The sequence below is a fragment of the Coregonus lavaretus genome, assembly GCF_964263955.1.
Source record: "Coregonus lavaretus genome assembly, contig: HAP1_SCAFFOLD_1607, whole genome shotgun sequence".
NCBI lineage: Eukaryota > Metazoa > Chordata > Actinopteri > Salmoniformes > Salmonidae > Coregonus > Coregonus lavaretus.
In genome coordinates, this window is record NW_028166904.1 from 47,501 (window position 1) to 70,000 (window position 22,500).

The 22,500-nt window shown below is 50.6% G+C and overlaps 8 protein-coding genes across 8 annotated transcripts; all 8 read right to left on the reverse strand.

The window, feature by feature from the left end:
* Positions 1-140: 140 nt before the first annotated feature.
* On the reverse strand, positions 141-515 carry LOC311114126 (histone H2B; the record flags this gene model as incomplete). The annotated part of the gene is made up of 1 exon (XM_084189403.1): positions 141-515. One exon carries the CDS (start codon positions 513-515, stop codon positions 141-143), a length of 375 nt encoding a protein of 124 aa, XP_084045529.1.
* A 697-nt stretch (positions 516-1,212) lies between these two features.
* LOC311114120 (histone H4) lies at positions 1,213-1,524 on the reverse strand (the record flags this gene model as incomplete). The annotated part of the gene is made up of 1 exon (XM_084189398.1): positions 1,213-1,524. One exon carries the CDS (start codon positions 1,522-1,524, stop codon positions 1,213-1,215), a length of 312 nt encoding a protein of 103 aa, XP_084045524.1.
* A 2,612-nt stretch (positions 1,525-4,136) lies between these two features.
* LOC311114122 (histone H3.2) lies at positions 4,137-4,617 on the reverse strand (the record flags this gene model as incomplete). Its single annotated transcript, XM_084189400.1, has 1 exon — positions 4,137-4,617. Exon 1 carries the CDS (start codon positions 4,545-4,547, stop codon positions 4,137-4,139), a length of 411 nt encoding a protein of 136 aa, XP_084045526.1. The 5' UTR covers positions 4,548-4,617.
* A 408-nt stretch (positions 4,618-5,025) lies between these two features.
* Positions 5,026-5,412, reverse strand: LOC311114118 (histone H2A; the record flags this gene model as incomplete). The annotated part of the gene is made up of 1 exon (XM_084189396.1): positions 5,026-5,412. One exon carries the CDS (start codon positions 5,410-5,412, stop codon positions 5,026-5,028), a length of 387 nt encoding a protein of 128 aa, XP_084045522.1.
* Positions 5,413-6,231: 819 nt separating this feature from the next.
* LOC311114106 (histone H1-like) lies at positions 6,232-6,855 on the reverse strand (the record flags this gene model as incomplete). The annotated part of the gene is made up of 1 exon (XM_084189385.1): positions 6,232-6,855. One exon carries the CDS (start codon positions 6,853-6,855, stop codon positions 6,232-6,234), a length of 624 nt encoding a protein of 207 aa, XP_084045511.1.
* Positions 6,856-16,543: 9,688 nt separating this feature from the next.
* Positions 16,544-16,918, reverse strand: LOC311114105 (histone H2B; the record flags this gene model as incomplete). The annotated part of the gene is made up of 1 exon (XM_084189384.1): positions 16,544-16,918. One exon carries the CDS (start codon positions 16,916-16,918, stop codon positions 16,544-16,546), a length of 375 nt encoding a protein of 124 aa, XP_084045510.1.
* Positions 16,919-17,607: 689 nt separating this feature from the next.
* LOC311114123 (histone H4) lies at positions 17,608-17,919 on the reverse strand (the record flags this gene model as incomplete). Its single annotated transcript, XM_084189401.1, has 1 exon — positions 17,608-17,919. One exon carries the CDS (start codon positions 17,917-17,919, stop codon positions 17,608-17,610), a length of 312 nt encoding a protein of 103 aa, XP_084045527.1.
* Positions 17,920-20,531: 2,612 nt separating this feature from the next.
* LOC311114110 (histone H3.2) lies at positions 20,532-21,012 on the reverse strand (the record flags this gene model as incomplete). Its single annotated transcript, XM_084189389.1, has 1 exon — positions 20,532-21,012. The coding sequence occupies exon 1, from the start codon at positions 20,940-20,942 to the stop codon at positions 20,532-20,534; it is 411 nt and encodes a 136-aa protein (XP_084045515.1). The 5' UTR covers positions 20,943-21,012.
* Positions 21,013-22,500: the final 1,488 nt, after the last annotated feature.

Here is a 22,500-nt window from a genome sequence, read left to right on the forward strand (position 1 = left end):
GCCGCCCATTAAACAATGATACAATGTAACGCAGCCTACCTACGCATTCATTCGGTGGCGATGGAATTGCTTTTTTTACTGACAGAGTGGGTGGCTCTTAAAAGAGCCTTTGGGTTAGTAGAGCAGTCCAAATGCGCTGTTTACTTGGAGCTGGTGTACTTGGTTACGGCCTTGGTGCCCTCGGACACGGCGTGTTTGGCAAGTTCACCGGGGAGCAGCAGGCGCACCGCGGTCTGGATCTCCCTGGAGGTGATGGTAGAACGCTTGTTGTAGTGGGCCAGGCGAGAGGACTCTCCGGCGATACGCTCGAAGATGTCGTTCACGAAGGAGTTCATGATTCCCATGGCCTTGGAGGAGATGCCGGTGTCGGGGTGGACCTGCTTCAGGACTTTGTACACGTAGATGGCGTAACTCTCCTTCCTGGACTTTCTGCGCTTCTTGCCGCCCTTCCCTGCGGTCTTGGTGACGGCTTTCTTGGAGCCCTTCTTGGGCGCTGACTTTGCTGGCTCGGGCATGATGATGTCTCGTTGCTTCTCAGAAACGAATGAGGGGGTGAAGGGCGCTTACCCGTCTTATGAAGAGGAAGCTAAGCAAAGTCAGCGGCCGTAGACACTCCCCTGCTTGCTTGCTCCCTCCCTCCCTCCCTCCCTCCCTCCCTCCCTCCCTCCCTCCCTCCCTCCCTCCCTCCCTCCCTCCTCTCTATAGCCTATGCTCTGTGACCGATGGGGAATTGTGTGTTTCAAAAGGGGGGCTTTAATAGGTGTCCAAATGGCACGATTGTTGTGCCAAATAATGCTGGTGATAGAATTGCCCACTTTGGCACCGTCAGACATAGGGCTCCCATTTTGGACTGTGTGTGTGTGTGTGTGCGCGCTGTCCCCCTCTTTTCGAGCCACGTCTACCGACTCGTGGTGGCTTTATGTTGTCCAAATTCCACTATTGCTTGACCCAAAATAATAACGTTCTTACACTTTGCCACTGTCAGATATAGGCCTCCCTCTGTGCGCTAAAAGTGGACGGGACATTAGAATCCTCTAATTAATACTCCCTGTCCACTCGAAGTGGCTCATACTTTCTTACTAAATTGCATACTAAACATTTGTTGTTATATATAACACTACATGGAATGGGCCCATTTTAAGCGGATGTGGGTGGCTCTTAAAAGAGCCTTTGGGTTCGAGTCGGGGTGTTGAGGTTCCGAAGAGAGTGGGTTTAACCGCCGAAACCGTACAGGGTGCGTCCCTGACGTTTCAGAGCGTAGACCACGTCCATGGCGGTAACGGTCTTCCTCTTGGCGTGCTCGGTGTAGGTGACTGCGTCACGGATCACGTTCTCCAGGAACACCTTCAGGACACCGCGGGTCTCCTCGTAGATCAGACCGGAAATACGCTTCACGCCGCCGCGGCGAGCCAGACGGCGGATAGCGGGTTTGGTGATTCCCTGGATGTTATCGCGGAGAACTTTGCGGTGACGCTTGGCGCCTCCTTTTCCGAGTCCCTTGCCGCCTTTGCCTCTTCCGGACATGGTGTGTTCGCTAGTTGAGTTCAAGTGAATGAATGATTTCAGCGCCGGTGCGCGGTGCGCTATTATCTGCGTTTGGTCGACCTGATTGAGGCCGGCGGCACAGAAAGCGCGCCTCTGTTATATGTTCGGAGGCGTTGCAAAGGGGAGGGCGCTCGTTCTAGGGGACTAGGGAGGAGCGATTTCAAAGATGACGTGAAAGCAACTAACGTGCGCGGGAAACATACTCAAATACTGATATAGGCTATGTGGAACACAAGGCCAAACTGTGACAACTGGGAGATCAGCTAGTACACTGTGTCCCTCTCCTCATATTGTTGTTGTTGTTGTTGTTGTTGTTGTTGTTGTTGCACCTGATTCTACTCATTGAGGACTTGGTAATTTAGGTGACAGGTTGTTCAATCAGCTGTGGCTGTCCAGGCCTACAAGAAAAATGGGTCCTGTTGGGGGTAGCCTACTCTACCGCTGGAGTTGGGAAACACTGAAATGGAAGGGGGACACGCAGTGAGCAAAACTCCTAACCACATAAAAACACAGACACTTGAGATCATTAAGAGCTATAAGGAGTCCATCAACTACCTGGTCAGTCAAGTCATATAGGGGGGGATTTCATGGCCACCTGCTGGAGCAGAAGTCATGTTTGCCAACACTGGCCTTAAAATCATTAAATTTAGGAGCTATAAGGAGTCCATCAACTAACTGGTCAGTCAAGTCATATAGGGAGGGATGTCATGGCCACCTGCTGGAGCACAAGTAATGTTTGCCAACACTGGCCTTAAAATCATTAGGAGCTATAAGGAATAAATCAACTCATCATTCAAGTCATATAGGGAGGGATCTTAGCACCACCTGCTGGATCAGAAGTACCCTTCACCGTAGGCACAAGAGAGCCATCATCTCTCAACCGGTGCAATTTCCATAAGTATGTGGTAATAAAACAAACAACGACAGCTCCTCATATAGGCAGTGGTTTCACACATTTTTCTCCAAGATGTTCAAACGTTCATAGATGACCAGCAGGGTCAAATAATAAGCACAGTGGTTGTAGAGGTTGCAACAGGTCAGTCAGTACATCAGGAGTAAATGTCACTTGTTGTTAGTGTTGTAGTTCCTATTTCTACGGTGTTGCCTACCTGCAGCAATCATGATTTACCTGCAGTGTTGATTGCAATTACGTAATTTGTCAACTCATAATAACAGATGTTTTGCAAACCGTTGATGTTTAAATAAATGGATTCCCGGTGTCCGGATACCTTTTCTCTTAAGGGATGTGATTGAGTGAATCCAAAGTAAGTTGGTCTAAATACATAATAGGATGAATCATTCAGGTAAAATAACACAATGTCTATTTGAGTCGAATCAACGTAATATAATCCTTTTTACGTCTCTATCATCTTTACTCAATGTATTGGACCACATCAACTCAACTTACTCAAGCTTATCTACTCATAAAAACAAGCAAAAAGATCTACTCAACAATATGACGTGTGCTTTTGTTGACTGTAATAGCTTGAGTACATTCCACAAAGTCATTTTTTACAGTGTATCTAAAGACACGTTTGTTGTGGTGATGCACTTTTTCTTTGACGTTGAACTTGCATTGAACAGACAAATCCATTTCGTTACAACCCTTTTGTAGTATGACTTAGGAATATTTGTTGATGATCCTAATGTCTATGCGTGAATAGTGATTGGTTGTTGGTGAAATATTGCTGAGAACCCATCATTTCCTGGCCTTTTTTCACTATTGAGCTATTTTGAAACATTTGTTTTGCTATTGGATTCATAATGGTGACCTGGGACAAGTAATTAGTGAAACCAGAGTTCAGCAGTTGCCATTAAAGCGATCGAACCAAGTCATCCTAATAGGCTAGTATTAGCCTAAAGCAGGGTTTCCCAAACTCGGGCCACATTTTGGGAGTTTTTGCCCTAGCACTACACAGCTGATTCAAATAATCAACTCATCATCATCAAGCTGGGAGTATTAGAATCAGTTGTGGAGTGCTAGGGCAAAACGCAAAACGCGCACCCCTTGTGGACCCCAGGACCGCGTTTGGGAAACGCTGGCCTAAAGAGCAAATGCTGAAAGGGACTCACCATGAGGTGCAGTACCCACATTTAACCACAAGATGGCCTCCGTGCTCCATTGTAAAGTTTGGGCCTCTGCATGAGTCTCTCAGCAGCACTGCAACATGGGACTTTCAAAGTAAGTTGGCATGCAATGTTTTTTCTGGACTGCATGCAAGGCTATTATTACACACAACTAATAGTGTCAATTATTCATCTGAACACAATTCTTGTTACTATTCGGCCTATATTATCACTCGTTTCTTTTTCCCCTCCTTTGTAAAGCATTTTACTGTGTTACTATATAGTTCAAAGGAAGTGGATGATGCCAGATGGTTGTGTATATACACACACACAAACATTGAAGCTAGACTTCAGGCAACTAAAAAGGTGCAATACGTAGCTTTTAGACGTGTTAGTGAACAACATACATGGTGGCTAATGTAGAGGTGCGTGTATACATGGAACAATTGTGCCTTTTTGATGGAAATATGGAGGTGGCTCTTAAAAGAGCCTTTGGGGGATATTCGAGTTCAGGTCATCCTCATTTATGCGCGCTCTCCGCGAATACGGCGGGCCAGCTGGATGTCCTTGGGCATGATGGTCACCCGCTTGGCGTGGATGGCGCACAGGTTGGTGTCCTCGAACAGGCCGACCAGGTAAGCCTCGCTAGCCTCCTGTAGGGCCATCACGGCGGAGCTCTGGAAGCGCAGGTCGGTCTTGAAGTCCTGGGCGATTTCTCGCACCAGGCGCTGGAAGGGCAGCTTGCGGATGAGTAGCTCAGTGGACTTCTGGTAACGACGGATCTCTCTCAGAGCCACGGTGCCGGGCCTGTAACGGTGAGGCTTCTTCACACCGCCGGTGGCCGGGGCACTCTTGCGAGCAGCCTTAGTGGCGAGCTGCTTCCTGGGGGCTTTGCCACCGGTGGATTTGCGAGCGGTTTGCTTGGTTCTGGCCATGGCGCTGCTCTGACAGTCGGGAGTATAGCCTCGAAATGCCTATGTGAAGTTTATAAAGCCGGCAGTGGCGCCTGCTGATTGGACACCATCTCCCCACCACCCCGATTGGCCCGTTTCGCAGGCCTCCTCCGTTGGCCATTGGACGGGAGGCCCGGCCTCTCCAAAACTCAAACTCCCGGTGCGCGCGCAATAGGACGCCGCCGGCCCTTTACGCGCAATAATAGTCGCCAAAGTCAAGAGTGACAGCTTATAGGCACGTATCATCTAATGCTAGCCTGCTATGGCAAATGAGGCCAAGTAGGTGTTGTTGTTCATGCAAGGCCTCATGTGGGCACAGAATGTCGAAATAGTTGTGTATACACCCACTCAATGTATTGCGGTCATAGAAAGGTACTTTGCGCTTTTGGAGAGCTAGGTGGTTGGCTCTTAAAAGAGCCTTTGGGGGTTGAGTAGTCAAGTTGAAGTCGCAGTAGCGAATTTACTTGGCTTTGACTGCCTTCTCGGTCTTCTTGGGGAGTAGGACTGCCTGGATGTTGGGCAGCACACCACCCTGAGCGATGGTCACACCGCCGAGCAGTTTGTTCAGCTCCTCGTCGTTACGGACGGCCAGTTGCAGGTGACGGGGGATGATACGAGTCTTCTTGTTGTCACGGGCAGCGTTGCCGGCCAACTCCAGGATCTCAGCAGTCAGGTACTCGAGTACGGCGGCCAGGTAGACTGGTGCGCCAGCGCCCACACGCTCGGCGTAGTTGCCTTTGCGCAGCAGCCTGTGCACACGGCCCACGGGGAACTGGAGGCCAGCACGGGATGAACGGGTCTTTGCCTTCGCCCTGGCCTTGCCTCCGGTTTTGCCTCTTCCGCTCATATTGGTAGCTTGAGAAAGTCACAGAAAGTCTGAATGAGCCGCTCGCCACTTCGAGAGCCGTACATATACCTCGCCACAAGAGGCAACGATTGGCCACCGGGCCGGTGTGGCCTTATCCAATTGGAGCGAGGGACAGACAGATGGACAGACAGACAGCCCTAAGCCGGTTCCCACCCACAGGCAGCGAGTGAGAGGCTACTTTGTTTCCCTCCGACTTTGTTACTTTGTGTCATTTCGCGTGAGCGCCAAAATGTCCGAAATGACATCCACACATTATTTCTCTCCAAATGGGAAACAAACAGCTGGTGAGGGTGCACTCTTGAGTTTGAAATCGAAGCCACTATAGTATTGTTATTGTTATTACATGGCACTTGTAACACATCACAGCACCCTGCCTCTGAACGGGAATAGCCCAGTGGCTCATATATAAAAATGGCTGTTGAGGGTGCACTCGTGAGTTTCAATTCGAAGCCACTATAGTATTGTTATTGTTATTACATGGCACTTGTAACACATCACAGCAGCCTGCCTCTGAACGGGAATAGCCCAGTGGCTCATATATAAAAATGGCTGGTGAGGGTGCACTCGTGAGGTCGAATTTCTGAGCCATTTTGGCCCTCTATTATATGCCTCTCCCTTCGCACACACCCAGAGTGGGACAATGTTGTGTGCGTAAAAGTAGCCTAGTGTGCGTAATTTCTTTTCCACGACAGGTAGTACATGGAAATCAATGCGCTTTCTATGGAAAGAGGTGGGTGGCTCTTAAAAGAGCCTTTTGTGGTACAACATGTATCGAGTAGAACACTGTTTGTAATAGGTTTACTTCTTCTTGGGGGCTGCCTTCTTGGCCTTGGCTGCCTTGGGCTTGGCGGCTTTGGGCTTGGCTGCCTTTGTAGCCTTCTTGGGGCTCTTGGCTGCCTTCTTGGCCGCTGCGGCGGGCTTCTTCACCTTCTTGGGGCTCTTGGCGGCCTTTTTGGGTGTAGCGGGCTTCTTGGCCTTCTTGGGGGACTTCTTTGCGGCGACGGCCTTCTTGGCTGCTACCTTCTTGGGCTTCTTCGCCGCGGCGGGCTTCTTGGCGGCCACCTTCTTTACTTTGGGGACTGCGGCTTTCTTGGCGGGCTTCTTCGCCTCGACGGCTTTCTTGTTGAGCTTGAAGGAGCCGGATGCACCGGTGCCCTTGGTCTGGACCAGGGTACCCTTGGTGACGAGGCTCTTGACTGCGATCTTGACGCGGGAGTTGTTCTTCTCCACGTCGTAGCCGCCTGCCGCCAGCGTCTTCTTGAGTGCGGCCAGGGACACGCCGCTCCTCTCCTTGGAAGCGGTCACAGCCTTGACGATGAGCTCGCCTACGCTGGGTCCCGCTTTCTTGGCCTTGGCTGCTGCCTTCTTCTTGGGTGCCTTTGCCGGCGCGGCGGCGGCGGGTGCTGGTGCGACTTCTGCCATGTCTGTCTGTCGTTTGGTCCGGTACACACACACACACACGGTCTGCGAGGAGTAGTTTGCTGTAGACGCTGTTCTGCGCTATTGAAGCTCCACACCGAGCAGGGGGCTGGCCTTAAACGCGACATGAGAACCATGTAGACTCAAGCCAACCAGCTCGGCTTCTCTGGGCTGGCCAAATGCTCTTTCACTTGTGTTTTCTGTTCGCCTATATCGGCCCAAAAGTCACCGACGGAGCCGTGTTTTTGCTCCAAAAGCGAACGGCCCAGCGAGCAGACTTGTCTCCGTTCAGAATAAAGTCATGTGGGCCGCGGAAGGGCCGTGCATTTTGTTGCGACTCGCTCAAAATCTCAACGTTGGACTGTCGGGTGGAGCGGTGCGCACTGGTTTTCCTGTGCTATTTGTCTCCTAAATGGGCTAAAAGTGCATCCGATTGCCAGCAGCACTTGTTGTGTAGTGAGCCGAGATGTCTGGCAAGGGAATCAAATGGTTTGGGGTCCCCTGTTGTGGTCCAGGGTGTTTTAAAGAAGTGCTCTTTTGGGGACCTTAAAACACATACACCTGTGAGGCCTGGCTGAGACGAGAGTTGTACTTCAAGTTTCAAGTTGTATTCGTCGTATGTACAGGATCCACATGGTATAAACTGTCCTACGACATGCTTACTTGCACTGTGTGTGTATTAGTACTTTTTGTGCACTGGCAGTGTGTGTGTTGTTGTTGTATTTGTAGGCTACTATTTCTACACAGTGAGATTGTGTGTTGTCTTCCCCTCCCTTCTGGTAGGTAGGTAGGTAGGTAGGTAGGTAGGTAGGTAGGTTGGCTGTCTCTACTAATATATTGTTCACCTGCTTGACTCCGCAGCGTGACTCGGCTCGGTCTTTGTGTCTGTGGGTCTTGGTGTCTGGCTGGCGCTATGGAGGCTGGCGCCCCATGGGCTATGGCGCGTTGATATAGGCCTCGATAGAGGGAGTCTCTCACTCTCTCTCTCTCTCTCTCTCACTCACTCACTCACACTCTCTCTCTCTCTCTCTCTCTCTCTCCCCAAGTGGGACAAGGGCTGCATATGTGGTTGGACTGGGAGAAGAGTCCCAGCAGGTGCATGCGGGTCAGAAGGCTGATTGCGGCCTCTTTTCTTTTCCCTGTTGTATAGTCTCTCTCTCTCAGTCTCAGAGTCTCTCTCTCTCTCTCTCTCTCTCTCTCACTCACTCACTCACTCACACTCTCTCTCTCTCTCTCTCACTCACTCACACTCTCTCTCTCACTCACTCACACTCTCTCTCTCTCTCACTCACTCACTCACACTCTCTCTCTCACTCACTCACACTCTCTCTCTCTCTCACTCACTCACTCACACTCTCTCTCTCACTCACTCACACTCTCTCTCTCTCTCTCTCTCTCTCTCTCACTCACTCACACTCTCTCTCTCACTCACTCACACTCTCTCTCTCTCTCACTCACTCACTCACACTCTCTCTCTCACTCACTCACTCACTCACTCACACTCTCTCTCTCTCTCTCTCTCTCTCTCTCTCACTCACTCACACTCTCACTCACACTCTCTCTCTCTCTCTCACTCACTCACTCACACTCTCTCTCTCACTCACTCACACTCTCTCTCTCTCTCTCTCTCTCTCTCTCACTCACTCACACTCTCTCTCTCACTCACTCAGTCTCTCTCTCTCTCACTCACTCACTCAGTCTCTCTCTCTCTCTCACTCACTCACTCACTCACTCACTCACTCACTCACTCACTCACACTCTCTCTCTCTCTCACTCTCTCTCTCTCTCTCTCTCTCTCTCTCTCTCACTCACTCACTCACTCACTCACTCACTCACTCTCTCACTCACTCACTCACACTCTCTCTCTCTCTCTCTCTCTCTCACTCACTCACTCACTCACTCACTCACTCACACTCTCTCTCTCTCTCACTCTCTCTCTCTCTCTCTCTCTCTCTCTCTCTCTCTCACTCACTCAGTCTCTCTCTCACTCTCTCTCTCTCTCTCATTGGAATCCACTACTGCTCCAACGACTATCACACTCACTAACTCCTTCACTGTGTTATACTGTGACTTGGCCTACAGACACATTCATATCCCCACTTTGTCACGTGGAAGCCACTGCCTTTTATCCTGTTGCCTCGTGAGTGTAGTAGGAAGGAAAATACACTACGTGGACATTTTGAGTCATGTAGCAGACGCTCTTATCGATTAGTTACCGGAGTGTAACTCCAGTTCTATGAGTGGAGCGGAGCCCCATAGGGGAGCTATGCTCCTAGTGGTTTACCCTCTGCCCTAAGGCAGATGCAGCCTGAAGCAAAATTATGCACACACCTACAGCCAATAGGAGTACAGGTGTCCCTATATAAGGAACCCCGTTCCCTCAATCTGCCTCCCGAGATATTATCTTCAGCGAGACTAGAGAGGGTCGGTAGGGCCTTAAGTCCTATGGGGCTCCGCTCCACTCATAGAACTGGAGTTACACTCCGGTAACTAATCGTTCTATATCGTGGAGCTCCGCCCCATAGGGGAGCTATGCTCCTAGTGGTTTAAGGCGGAGCGAAACGCTCCAAAATGTACTCCCTGCCGAGCCTAACACTTCCCATTAAAAAATGAAAAGGTCAAGCCCAGCAATGGCTGCAACCAATTCCCGCAGTACTGCGACTAAAAACCCATCAGGGCGTCACAATATACCGCGTCATCGGTTATAGACCCGCCCCATCTAGCTCAATGACAATGTCAATGGCTATTGGGCAGATCAATAGAATAGACGCCGTGCTAATCTGACTAGCAGATAGCCGTGCCTCAATATTCTATGGAACAAAATATACCAGTCATACTAAACTGAACCTCAGATAGATGACCTCACATTCTGTCCACTCAATACATGTTTCTATATGCTGACACTGTCAGCCAGGAGACATGCCACAGAATATGCTCTTCATCCGAAGCGGACCTGATAGAGACCAGTCTATCATCCTGCTTCTCCCTCCTCTACCTCAAGATTCCCCTTCAGCTGTGCTGAGTGCAATCGAGATTGGAGTTTAAAAGGCTTATTCTTGACATAAGTCTTCCTAACCAGAGCGGACCTGATTGGAACCTGTCCAAGGTCCTGCTCTGTCCTCCTTTTCTAGCTCAAGAACGCCTTTCAGCTCTGCTGAAATTCGATCGAACAAAAGAGTTAGAAAACATGTCCATAATATGTTACTTCTAATAAAAGCGGACTTATGAACTTATTCACAATCCTGCTTTCTTTCTCTATTCTGCTCATGATCTCCCTTCAGCCACGCTGAGTACAGACCGAGCCAAAGAGTTAGAAGACATATCCAACAGATAGAAACGGATAAAAGGAGACGGTGTCGACCATGACGCTGCTCTACAAATATCCTCTACCTCTGTTCCTCTGAAAAGAGCAGTAGAAGCTGCTACTCCACGAGTGGAGTGCGCTCTAATACCCTGAGGCGGTTGTTGCCCCGCCGCCTCGTACGCCGTCTCAATGCCTTCACAAAGCCAATGAGACAAACGCTGTTTTGAAAGTGGTCTACCCAATGCAGCCGCACCGTGACACACAAACAGCTGAGGCGATGACCTAACCGCCGCTGTGCGCCTAACGTAACACGCCAAAGCGCGTACTGGACACAGACAGTGAAGCTTTTCCTCACTCCTCTCCCCATGGGGAGGGGGATGAAAAGCCCACAATTCCACGATCTGCGATCTATATGCACTGTTAATAACCTTCGGCACAAATGCCGGGTTAGGACGTAACACCGCTCTGCTCAAATCGCCATTAATGGCAAGGCAGTCGGGTCTCGTCGACAGTGCACACAAATCGCTGACTCGTTTAGCAGTAGTCAAGGTGAGCAACAGCGCCGTCTTGATAGACAGCATCTTGAGGGGTATTTGATTCAATGGCTCGAACGGCGACTTACATAGCGCTTCGAGAACCAATGCCAAATCCCACTTGGGCAGCGTAGCTCTAGGTCTTGGCCTAAGCCTTTGCGTTCCCAATAGGAAACGTTTCACTAAAGGGTGACTGAAAACACTTTTTCCGTTAAAACCTTCATGACCAGCTGAAATTGCCGCTGCAAACACTCGAATAGTGGAGGGCGATTTCTGCTTATCAAACATAGACTGTAGGAATGAGAGCACACTCTCTACCTGACAGCTCATGGGGTCCACGTCCTGTGTATCACACCATCGTGAGAAAACGTTCCATCTGCTGGTATACACCCTAGAAGTGGAACCGGCTCTTGCGCCCTGTATTGTTCTGATCACTGCATCAGACAACCCACGGCGCTTTAACCTGTCCCATTCAGGAACCAAGCCTTCAGTGGTTGGCCGATTATGGGCCATTGCCCTATCGAGCCTCCCGCCTGAGTCAACGCGTCTCGTTGATGTGGAATTGGCCAGGGTGGCGCAATCAACATCTGACTCATCTCTGCAAACCACGGAGCCCCCGGGCGATCGGGCGCTATCAGTATCACTGACAGCTCCTCTGACCTCACCCTGGCTAGCAGTGGGAGAATGCAAGACAGCGGAGGGAATGCATACAGGAGAACTTTCGGCCACAGGTAGTGCGCGAATGCGTCTATGGCGGTTCGTCCTGGTTTCTCAGAGAGAACCATAGGGGACACTGCGCGTTCACACGTGACGCGAACAGGTCCACCTCGGCTCTCCCGAATTGTTCCCAAATCTGTAGAACAATGTCCGGGTGCAGACACCACTCGTCGTCTCGAGGACCCCCTCTTGACATGAGGTCTGCCCCTACGTTCAAGTAGCCCGGAATGTGTGCTGCTCTCAACGAGCGAAGGTGCTTGTGAGCCCACAGCCACAATTCCACTGCCGCCCGATGAAGGGCAGGAGACCTGACCCCTCCCTGGCGGTTTATGTGAGCTACTGTGGTTCGGTTGTCTGACCAGACCAACACATCGCGACCCCGAAGGGTAGACGCGAAGTGGGTCAAGACCAGTCGCACCGTTTCCAACTCTAGGAGGTTGATGTGACGACCTGATTGAGGCCATGCACCTCCTATCGCTTGAGACTGACATGTCCCTCCCCATCCAGTCAGAGAGGCATCTGTAAACACTGGAATGTAGGATGACACCTTGCCCATCGGGACTCCGTGCGTGAGAACGCACGGGTTCCGCCAATAGTCCAGGTCTGCTCTTAGCGAGAGAGGAACCACCACCAACCGATGACGTTGACGCACTGGGTCTAGTCTTAGTTGGGCGAACCACCGCTGTGCTTTGCGCATGTGCAGAAGCCCTAGCGGGACCACAGAGTGGGCTGCCGACATGAGACCCAAAAGTGACATGATCGATAGCGCCGTTACTGTGTGATTCGGACGACACTTCCTCAGGGCTAGTAACAATGCTGCCCTTCGAGGGTCCGAAATTCGCGCCCTCATCATTACAGTGTCTAGCTGTAGTCCCAGGTAGACAATCTGATGACTGGGCCAGGGTGCGCTCTTTTTCCAATTCACAGCAAACCCCAGACGCGTGAGATGAATCACTGTCTGTGTCGTGTGTGTGAACGCCAGCTCTGCTGACGGGGCGAGAATCAGCAGGTCGTCTAGGTAGGCTAATAGCCTTATCCCTTGACGACGCAGCGGTTCCAATGCCGCCTCCACACATTTGGAAAACGTTCGAGGTGCCAGGGCGTACCCAAACGGCATCCTCGTGAACTCGTACGCCACCCCTTGAAAGGCGAACCGCAGAAACTTTCTGTGGCGCGATTGTATCGGCACATGAAAGTACGCGTCCTTTAGGTCTATGCTTGTACAAAAATCTCCCTTCTGAACACATTCCAGTAGGCGTTTTGTCGTCAGCATTCGGAAGGGCCGTTTGGTTATGCTCTCGTTGAGAATGCGTAAATCCAAAATCGGCCTCACTCCCCCCGTCTTTTTTTGGCACTAGGAAATAGGGCGAGTAAAGCCCCTTGTTCCTTTGCTCTCGGGGAACTACTGTGACCGCCTCCTTCGCCAAAAGTTCCGTAATCTCTGATCTCAGAGCGGCTACTTTGTCTGGCGTTTTCATCACCGTTTCCACCACTCCCTTGAACGGGGGTGGGGTCCGATGGAATTGGAGGGCATAACCCTTCTCTAACGTCTGTTCTAGCCAGCGTGAGAGGGTACAGCTTCGACGCCACTGCCAGCAATGCAGAGACAGCGGGTGCGCACGAAGCTGTGGTGCGTCCAGTAGGAAGGACCTGTATTCCTCTATGGCCCTCGCCGCCGCTATTCCCCAGCACTGGGTTGGTGGAATAGCCCAAGTCGGGCCCCCCTTGAAAGGGAGAGGATACGTCAGCTCGTTCTGGGTGAGTCGGGGGCTTTGATACGTTGGTTACGACCGTAACTCCAGTAATCTTGCCCTCCAGGAACGCAGCACGGGTCTGAACTGCGCTGTCTGAGGTACTGGCCTGAGACAGAGCGCTCTGCCCGGAAAGCGATTGCGTCATCATGTCATTGTCTGACTGAGACTGCCGCTTAACATGAGACTCATCCTTTACAGAATTCAATAGAATCTGAAAGGTGTGATCTCTGACTGACACCACACGGTGGTGCCACAATGCCTCTTTACTGGTCTTAGGCGACTGTTCAACGACACACTCAATATGTGGTGAGCTGCGCTCATAGCCATGGGCATTGACACGTTCAGAATAATTCGGAGGCGTCCATACCTTGGTTATACCTGTAACCCTGGTATTCCCGCTCTCCGTGAACGTCGCACGGGTCTGATCTGCGCTGACTGAGGCATTAGCCTGCAGCAAGGCGTCATTCCCGGCTAGCGGCTGCGTCTTCATGTCACATTGGGACAGAGACAGCTGCCTGCTGAATGTGAGGTATCCTGAGATAAGCCAAGACGGTGTCTTGGTATCTTTCCTCCCTTCACCTCCTGTGTGCGTTCAGCTCTGCACCTCTGGTGGGCTGAACTACGCTCAGTGTGGTGAGTATTAGCGCGTTCAGAAGAAGTGGGGGCGCCGATACACTGGGAAACTTCGTCACCGTGGTAATCGGGCCCTCCGTGAACGCAGCATGGGTCTGAATCGCACTAACCGAGACCTTAGTCTGCGATAGTGCGCCATCCCCAACTAGCGGCTGCGTCATCATGTCTCCTGACTGAGACTGCAGCCTGCTATGAGAGGCACTCACTACAGTACTCCTTGGAGTCTGTAATGTGAGTTCTCTTTGAGATAAACCAAGACGGCGTCTAGGTATTATTCCTCCTTTCACCTCCTGTGTGCGTTCAGCTCTGCACCCCTGGTGGGCTGAACTACACTCAGTGTGGTGAGCCTGGGCGCGTTCAGGAAAAGGTGGGGGCGCCGATACACTGGGCACCTTCGTGACCGTGGTAATCGGGCCCTTCTTGAACGCAGCATGGGTCTGGGTCGTACTAACAGAGACCTTAGTCTGTGATAGTGCGCCACCCCCAATGTGGTTATTATCAGCGCGTTCTGAGAGAAACGGGGGCGCCGATACGTGGTTACGCCCGTAACCGTAGTAATCAGGCCCTCCGTGAACGCAGCACGGGTCTGAACTGCACTGACTGAGGCGTTAGCCTGAGACAGAGCGCCGTCCCGGATAGCGGTCGCGTCATCATGCCATTATCTGGCTGAGACTGCAGCCTGCTATGTGAGACACTCACTACGGCACTCCTAGGAGTCTGTAAAGTGAGGTCCTATAAGGTACACTTAATACCTTTTATATACCTGCCTTATGTGTGCATTCAGCAACGCACCATGGTGGGCTGAGCTGCACTCATAGTGGTAAGAGAGAGAGCGAGAGTGAGGAAGGTCGAACGCTCTCGGATGTATTATGGAAAAGGGGGCTCTTTCTTGACAGTGTCAAGTAGAGCCAACTCTTTATTACACACATCAACAAAAAACATTCTCCTCCATACACTCAACGGTAGAGTGGGGGGGGACAGTGGGCTCGGTCACAGCAGGCGCTGTGCCGTCTTCCGTTCTCTCCCCCTCGCCTGTCATAAACGGCGTCTCTTCTGGCCGCCCTTCGGGTGATGCCAGGATGACGCTTTAATGACCTCTCTCGCCGGCACCTCTGGCGCTGCAGGGGGGGGGCGAGGCCCGCTCCCTTGCTGCTGGAGGCCGCCGTCTGACGCCAAGCTGTAGCGAGAGTAACGGCCGCCCTTCCTCATATCCACTTCCGGGTTGGAGGGAATGGGGGGCAGCTTAATCTCCCGCTGTTTAGCAGCCCACTCAATGAGACCTGAGAATTCAGGCACAGAGAGGCTGTGGCGTCATCATCCAGGGATGTAATGACCTCACAATTTCCCGAAGGAAAAGGGGTGTTAAACATCTGGGTCAGTGTAATGAATTGTTCCAATAGAATATTCATTTCTTCCCCAATAGCCCTGTCATCTCCTGAGTCAGTGCCCTCAGATGATGCCTCAGCTGAGACTAACACTGATAGCACATCCTCAAGAGGAATATCCTCCCTAAAAATGCCCAATGCTGCTTCCACTCCTTCAAAAAAGGAGGGCGCAGCTGGCGCATAGTGGGGGATTGATGAAGCTGTCCCTGGCGTGCTGTGCCTCTCAACCCACGAAACAGTGTCGGGGGGGGTCGACAGCCGCCAAGGGGAACAGCGACATTGAGCTCTGAAAAGAGCTTTTGTTAAATGCTTACCTTGGATAAGCTAGGTGTGCTCATTGTAGGAAGACGTTGATGGCTGGATATCAACGACGAGATCTTCCTGAGTCTTCTATGGCTTCTTCAATTCTAGTCCAGTCGCTGAAGATAATGGGAGGCAGATTGAGGGAACGGGGTTCCTTATATAGGGACACCTGTACTCCTATTGGCTGTAGGTGTGTGCATAATTTTGCTTCAGGCTGCATCTGCCTTAGGGCAGAGGGTAAACCACTAGGAGCATAGCTCCCCTATGGGGCGGAGCTCCACGATATAGAACCAGAGCCACTTACAGGTAAGTGAGTGCGTACATTTTCATACTGGCCCCCCGTGGGAAACGAACCCGCAACCCTGGCGTTGCAAGCGCTGTGCTCTACCAACTGAGCTACAGGGGACTATATGGATGATGTGACCTTGACCGGAAATGACCTGTAGGCCAAAAGGGCTACGTTCATATATATATATATATATATAAAAAATATACATTCATATTATTCACCACCTTTTTATTCTTGCCATCATCATTCTCGTTCACATCATTAGGGTATAGTCCAATGATGGAGCATCCATTCACTCCATCCGTGTCCTACCGATTCAGGAAGTCAACTCAAAATGACTATCTGCTCATTAGACGATAAAGGGAATTTATTTCCAATCAAACCCAACAGACTGCCTTTTTGATTTATTTATTTACACCCTTTGTCAAATGGTGCCATTTTACATTGCCTTCACCTGGAATAGAGCCCGACAAACATGGGTTACTATTCAGCGCGCAAAGACACCAAAAAAGGCGCGCTAAACCCCTACGCTGGAACGGGCAGGGGAAATGATACAATGTAGCCGCTCTCTGAGCCGGCGCGCGCCGCCCATTAAACAATGATACAATGTAGCCGCTCTCCGAGGCGGCGCGCGCCGCCCATTAAACAATGATACAATGTAACGCAGCCTACCTACGCATTCATTCGGTGGCGATGGAATTGCTTTTTTTACTGACAGAGTGGGTGGCTCTTAAAAGAGCCTTTGGGTTAGTAGAGCAGTCCAAATGCGCTGTTTACTTGGAGCTGGTGTACTTGGTTACGGCCTTGGTGCCCTCGGACACGGCGTGTTTGGCAAGTTCACCGGGGAGCAGCAGGCGCACCGCGGTCTGGATCTCCCTGGAGGTGATGGTAGAACGCTTGTTGTAGTGGGCCAGGCGAGAGGACTCTCCGGCGATACGCTCGAAGATGTCGTTCACGAAGGAGTTCATGATTCCCATGGCCTTGGAGGAGATGCCGGTGTCGGGGTGGACCTGCTTCAGGACTTTGTACACGTAGATGGCGTAACTCTCCTTCCTGGACTTTCTGCGCTTCTTGCCGCCCTTCCCTGCGGTCTTGGTGACGGCTTTCTTGGAGCCCTTCTTGGGCGCTGACTTTGCTGGCTCGGGCATGATGATGTCTCGTTGCTTCTCAGAAACGAATGAGGGGGTGAAGGGCGCTTACCCGTCTTATGAAGAGGAAGCTAAGCAAAGTCAGCGGCCGTAGACACTCCCCTGCTTGCTTGCTCCCTCCCTCCCTCCCTCCCTCCCTCCCTCCCTCCCTCCCTCCCTCCCTCCCTCCCTCCTCTCTATAGCCTATGCTCTGTGACCGATGGGGAATTGTGTGTTTCAAAAGGGGGGCTTTAATAGGTGTCCAAATGGCACGATTGTTGTGCCAAATAATGCTGGTGATAGAATTGCCCACTTTGGCACCGTCAGACATAGGGCTCCCATTTTGGACTGTGTGTGTGTGTGTGTGCGCGCTGTCCCCCTCTTTTCGAGCCACGTCTACCGACTCGTGGTGGCTTTATGTTGTCCAAATTCCACTATTGCTTGACCCAAAATAATAACGTTCTTACACTTTGCCACTGTCAGATATAGGCCTCCCTCTGTGCGCTAAAAGTGGACGGGACATTAGAATCCTCTAATTAATACTCCCTGTCCACTCGAAGTGGCTCATACTTTCTTACTAAATTGCATACTAAACATTTGTTGTTATATATAACACTACATGGAATGGGCCCATTTTAAGCGGATGTGGGTGGCTCTTAAAAGAGCCTTTGGGTTCGAGTCGGGGTGTTGAGGTTCCGAAGAGAGTGGGTTTAACCGCCGAAACCGTACAGGGTGCGTCCCTGACGTTTCAGAGCGTAGACCACGTCCATGGCGGTAACGGTCTTCCTCTTGGCGTGCTCGGTGTAGGTGACTGCGTCACGGATCACGTTCTCCAGGAACACCTTCAGGACACCGCGGGTCTCCTCGTAGATCAGACCGGAAATACGCTTCACGCCGCCGCGGCGAGCCAGACGGCGGATAGCGGGTTTGGTGATTCCCTGGATGTTATCGCGGAGAACTTTGCGGTGACGCTTGGCGCCTCCTTTTCCGAGTCCCTTGCCGCCTTTGCCTCTTCCGGACATGGTGTGTTCGCTAGTTGAGTTCAAGTGAATGAATGATTTCAGCGCCGGTGCGCGGTGCGCTATTATCTGCGTTTGGTCGACCTGATTGAGGCCGGCGGCACAGAAAGCGCGCCTCTGTTATATGTTCGGAGGCGTTGCAAAGGGGAGGGCGCTCGTTCTAGGGGACTAGGGAGGAGCGATTTCAAAGATGACGTGAAAGCAACTAACGTGCGCGGGAAACATACTCAAATACTGATATAGGCTATGTGGAACACAAGGCCAAACTGTGACAACTGGGAGATCAGCTAGTACACTGTGTCCCTCTCCTCATATTGTTGTTGTTGTTGTTGTTGTTGTTGTTGTTGTTGCACCTGATTCTACTCATTGAGGACTTGGTAATTTAGGTGACAGGTTGTTCAATCAGCTGTGGCTGTCCAGGCCTACAAGAAAAATGGGTCCTGTTGGGGGTAGCCTACTCTACCGCTGGAGTTGGGAAACACTGAAATGGAAGGGGGACACGCAGTGAGCAAAACTCCTAACCACATAAAAACACAGACACTTGAGATCATTAAGAGCTATAAGGAGTCCATCAACTACCTGGTCAGTCAAGTCATATAGGGGGGGATTTCATGGCCACCTGCTGGAGCAGAAGTCATGTTTGCCAACACTGGCCTTAAAATCATTAAATTTAGGAGCTATAAGGAGTCCATCAACTAACTGGTCAGTCAAGTCATATAGGGAGGGATGTCATGGCCACCTGCTGGAGCACAAGTAATGTTTGCCAACACTGGCCTTAAAATCATTAGGAGCTATAAGGAATAAATCAACTCATCATTCAAGTCATATAGGGAGGGATCTTAGCACCACCTGCTGGATCAGAAGTACCCTTCACCGTAGGCACAAGAGAGCCATCATCTCTCAACCGGTGCAATTTCCATAAGTATGTGGTAATAAAACAAACAACGACAGCTCCTCATATAGGCAGTGGTTTCACACATTTTTCTCCAAGATGTTCAAACGTTCATAGATGACCAGCAGGGTCAAATAATAAGCACAGTGGTTGTAGAGGTTGCAACAGGTCAGTCAGTACATCAGGAGTAAATGTCACTTGTTGTTAGTGTTGTAGTTCCTATTTCTACGGTGTTGCCTACCTGCAGCAATCATGATTTACCTGCAGTGTTGATTGCAATTACGTAATTTGTCAACTCATAATAACAGATGTTTTGCAAACCGTTGATGTTTAAATAAATGGATTCCCGGTGTCCGGATACCTTTTCTCTTAAGGGATGTGATTGAGTGAATCCAAAGTAAGTTGGTCTAAATACATAATAGGATGAATCATTCAGGTAAAATAACACAATGTCTATTTGAGTCGAATCAACGTAATATAATCCTTTTTACGTCTCTATCATCTTTACTCAATGTATTGGACCACATCAACTCAACTTACTCAAGCTTATCTACTCATAAAAACAAGCAAAAAGATCTACTCAACAATATGACGTGTGCTTTTGTTGACTGTAATAGCTTGAGTACATTCCACAAAGTCATTTTTTACAGTGTATCTAAAGACACGTTTGTTGTGGTGATGCACTTTTTCTTTGACGTTGAACTTGCATTGAACAGACAAATCCATTTCGTTACAACCCTTTTGTAGTATGACTTAGGAATATTTGTTGATGATCCTAATGTCTATGCGTGAATAGTGATTGGTTGTTGGTGAAATATTGCTGAGAACCCATCATTTCCTGGCCTTTTTTCACTATTGAGCTATTTTGAAACATTTGTTTTGCTATTGGATTCATAATGGTGACCTGGGACAAGTAATTAGTGAAACCAGAGTTCAGCAGTTGCCATTAAAGCGATCGAACCAAGTCATCCTAATAGGCTAGTATTAGCCTAAAGCAGGGTTTCCCAAACTCGGGCCACATTTTGGGAGTTTTTGCCCTAGCACTACACAGCTGATTCAAATAATCAACTCATCATCATCAAGCTGGGAGTATTAGAATCAGTTGTGGAGTGCTAGGGCAAAACGCAAAACGCGCACCCCTTGTGGACCCCAGGACCGCGTTTGGGAAACGCTGGCCTAAAGAGCAAATGCTGAAAGGGACTCACCATGAGGTGCAGTACCCACATTTAACCACAAGATGGCCTCCGTGCTCCATTGTAAAGTTTGGGCCTCTGCATGAGTCTCTCAGCAGCACTGCAACATGGGACTTTCAAAGTAAGTTGGCATGCAATGTTTTTTCTGGACTGCATGCAAGGCTATTATTACACACAACTAATAGTGTCAATTATTCATCTGAACACAATTCTTGTTACTATTCGGCCTATATTATCACTCGTTTCTTTTTCCCCTCCTTTGTAAAGCATTTTACTGTGTTACTATATAGTTCAAAGGAAGTGGATGATGCCAGATGGTTGTGTATATACACACACACAAACATTGAAGCTAGACTTCAGGCAACTAAAAAGGTGCAATACGTAGCTTTTAGACGTGTTAGTGAACAACATACATGGTGGCTAATGTAGAGGTGCGTGTATACATGGAACAATTGTGCCTTTTTGATGGAAATATGGAGGTGGCTCTTAAAAGAGCCTTTGGGGGATATTCGAGTTCAGGTCATCCTCATTTATGCGCGCTCTCCGCGAATACGGCGGGCCAGCTGGATGTCCTTGGGCATGATGGTCACCCGCTTGGCGTGGATGGCGCACAGGTTGGTGTCCTCGAACAGGCCGACCAGGTAAGCCTCGCTAGCCTCCTGTAGGGCCATCACGGCGGAGCTCTGGAAGCGCAGGTCGGTCTTGAAGTCCTGGGCGATTTCTCGCACCAGGCGCTGGAAGGGCAGCTTGCGGATGAGTAGCTCAGTGGACTTCTGGTAACGACGGATCTCTCTCAGAGCCACGGTGCCGGGCCTGTAACGGTGAGGCTTCTTCACACCGCCGGTGGCCGGGGCACTCTTGCGAGCAGCCTTAGTGGCGAGCTGCTTCCTGGGGGCTTTGCCACCGGTGGATTTGCGAGCGGTTTGCTTGGTTCTGGCCATGGCGCTGCTCTGACAGTCGGGAGTATAGCCTCGAAATGCCTATGTGAAGTTTATAAAGCCGGCAGTGGCGCCTGCTGATTGGACACCATCTCCCCACCACCCCGATTGGCCCGTTTCGCAGGCCTCCTCCGTTGGCCATTGGACGGGAGGCCCGGCCTCTCCAAAACTCAAACTCCCGGTGCGCGCGCAATAGGACGCCGCCGGCCCTTTACGCGCAATAATAGTCGCCAAAGTCAAGAGTGACAGCTTATAGGCACGTATCATCTAATGCTAGCCTGCTATGGCAAATGAGGCCAAGTAGGTGTTGTTGTTCATGCAAGGCCTCATGTGGGCACAGAATGTCGAAATAGTTGTGTATACACCCACTCAATGTATTGCGGTCATAGAAAGGTACTTTGCGCTTTTGGAGAGCTAGGTGGTTGGCTCTTAAAAGAGCCTTTGGGGGTTGAGTAGTCAAGTTGAAGTCGCAGTAGCGAATTTACTTGGCTTTGACTGCCTTCTCGGTCTTCTTGGGGAGTAGGACTGCCTGGATGTTGGGCAGCACACCACCCTGAGCGATGGTCACACCGCCGAGCAGTTTGTTCAGCTCCTCGTCGTTACGGACGGCCAGTTGCAGGTGACGGGGGATGATACGAGTCTTCTTGTTGTCACGGGCAGCGTTGCCGGCCAACTCCAGGATCTCAGCAGTCAGGTACTCGAGTACGGCGGCCAGGTAGACTGGTGCGCCAGCGCCCACACGCTCGGCGTAGTTGCCTTTGCGCAGCAGCCTGTGCACACGGCCCACGGGGAACTGGAGGCCAGCACGGGATGAACGGGTCTTTGCCTTCGCCCTGGCCTTGCCTCCGGTTTTGCCTCTTCCGCTCATATTGGTAGCTTGAGAAAGTCACAGAAAGTCTGAATGAGCCGCTCGCCACTTCGAGAGCCGTACATATACCTCGCCACAAGAGGCAACGATTGGCCACCGGGCCGGTGTGGCCTTATCCAATTGGAGCGAGGGACAGACAGATGGACAGACAGACAGCCCTAAGCCGGTTCCCACCCACAGGCAGCGAGTGAGAGGCTACTTTGTTTCCCTCCGACTTTGTGTCATTTCGCGTGAGCGCCAAAATGTCCGAAATGACATCCACACATTATTTCTCTCCAAATGGGAAACAAACAGCTGGTGAGGGTGCACTCTTGAGTTTGAAATCGAAGCCACTATAGTATTGTTATTGTTATTACATGGCACTTGTAACACATCACAGCAGCCTGCCTCTGAACGGGAATAGCCCAGTGGCTCATATATAAAAATGGCTGTTGAGGGTGCACTCGTGAGTTTCAATTCGAAGCCACTATAGTATTGTTATTGTTATTACATGGCACTTGTAACACATCACAGCAGCCTGCCTCTGAACGGGAATAGCCCAGTGGCTCATATATAAAAATGGCTGGTGAGGGTGCACTCGTGAGGTCGAATTTCTGAGCCATTTTGGCCCTCTATTATATGCCTCTCCCTTCGCACACACCCAGAGTGGGACAATGTTGTGTGCGTAAAAGTAGCCTAGTGTGCGTAATTTCT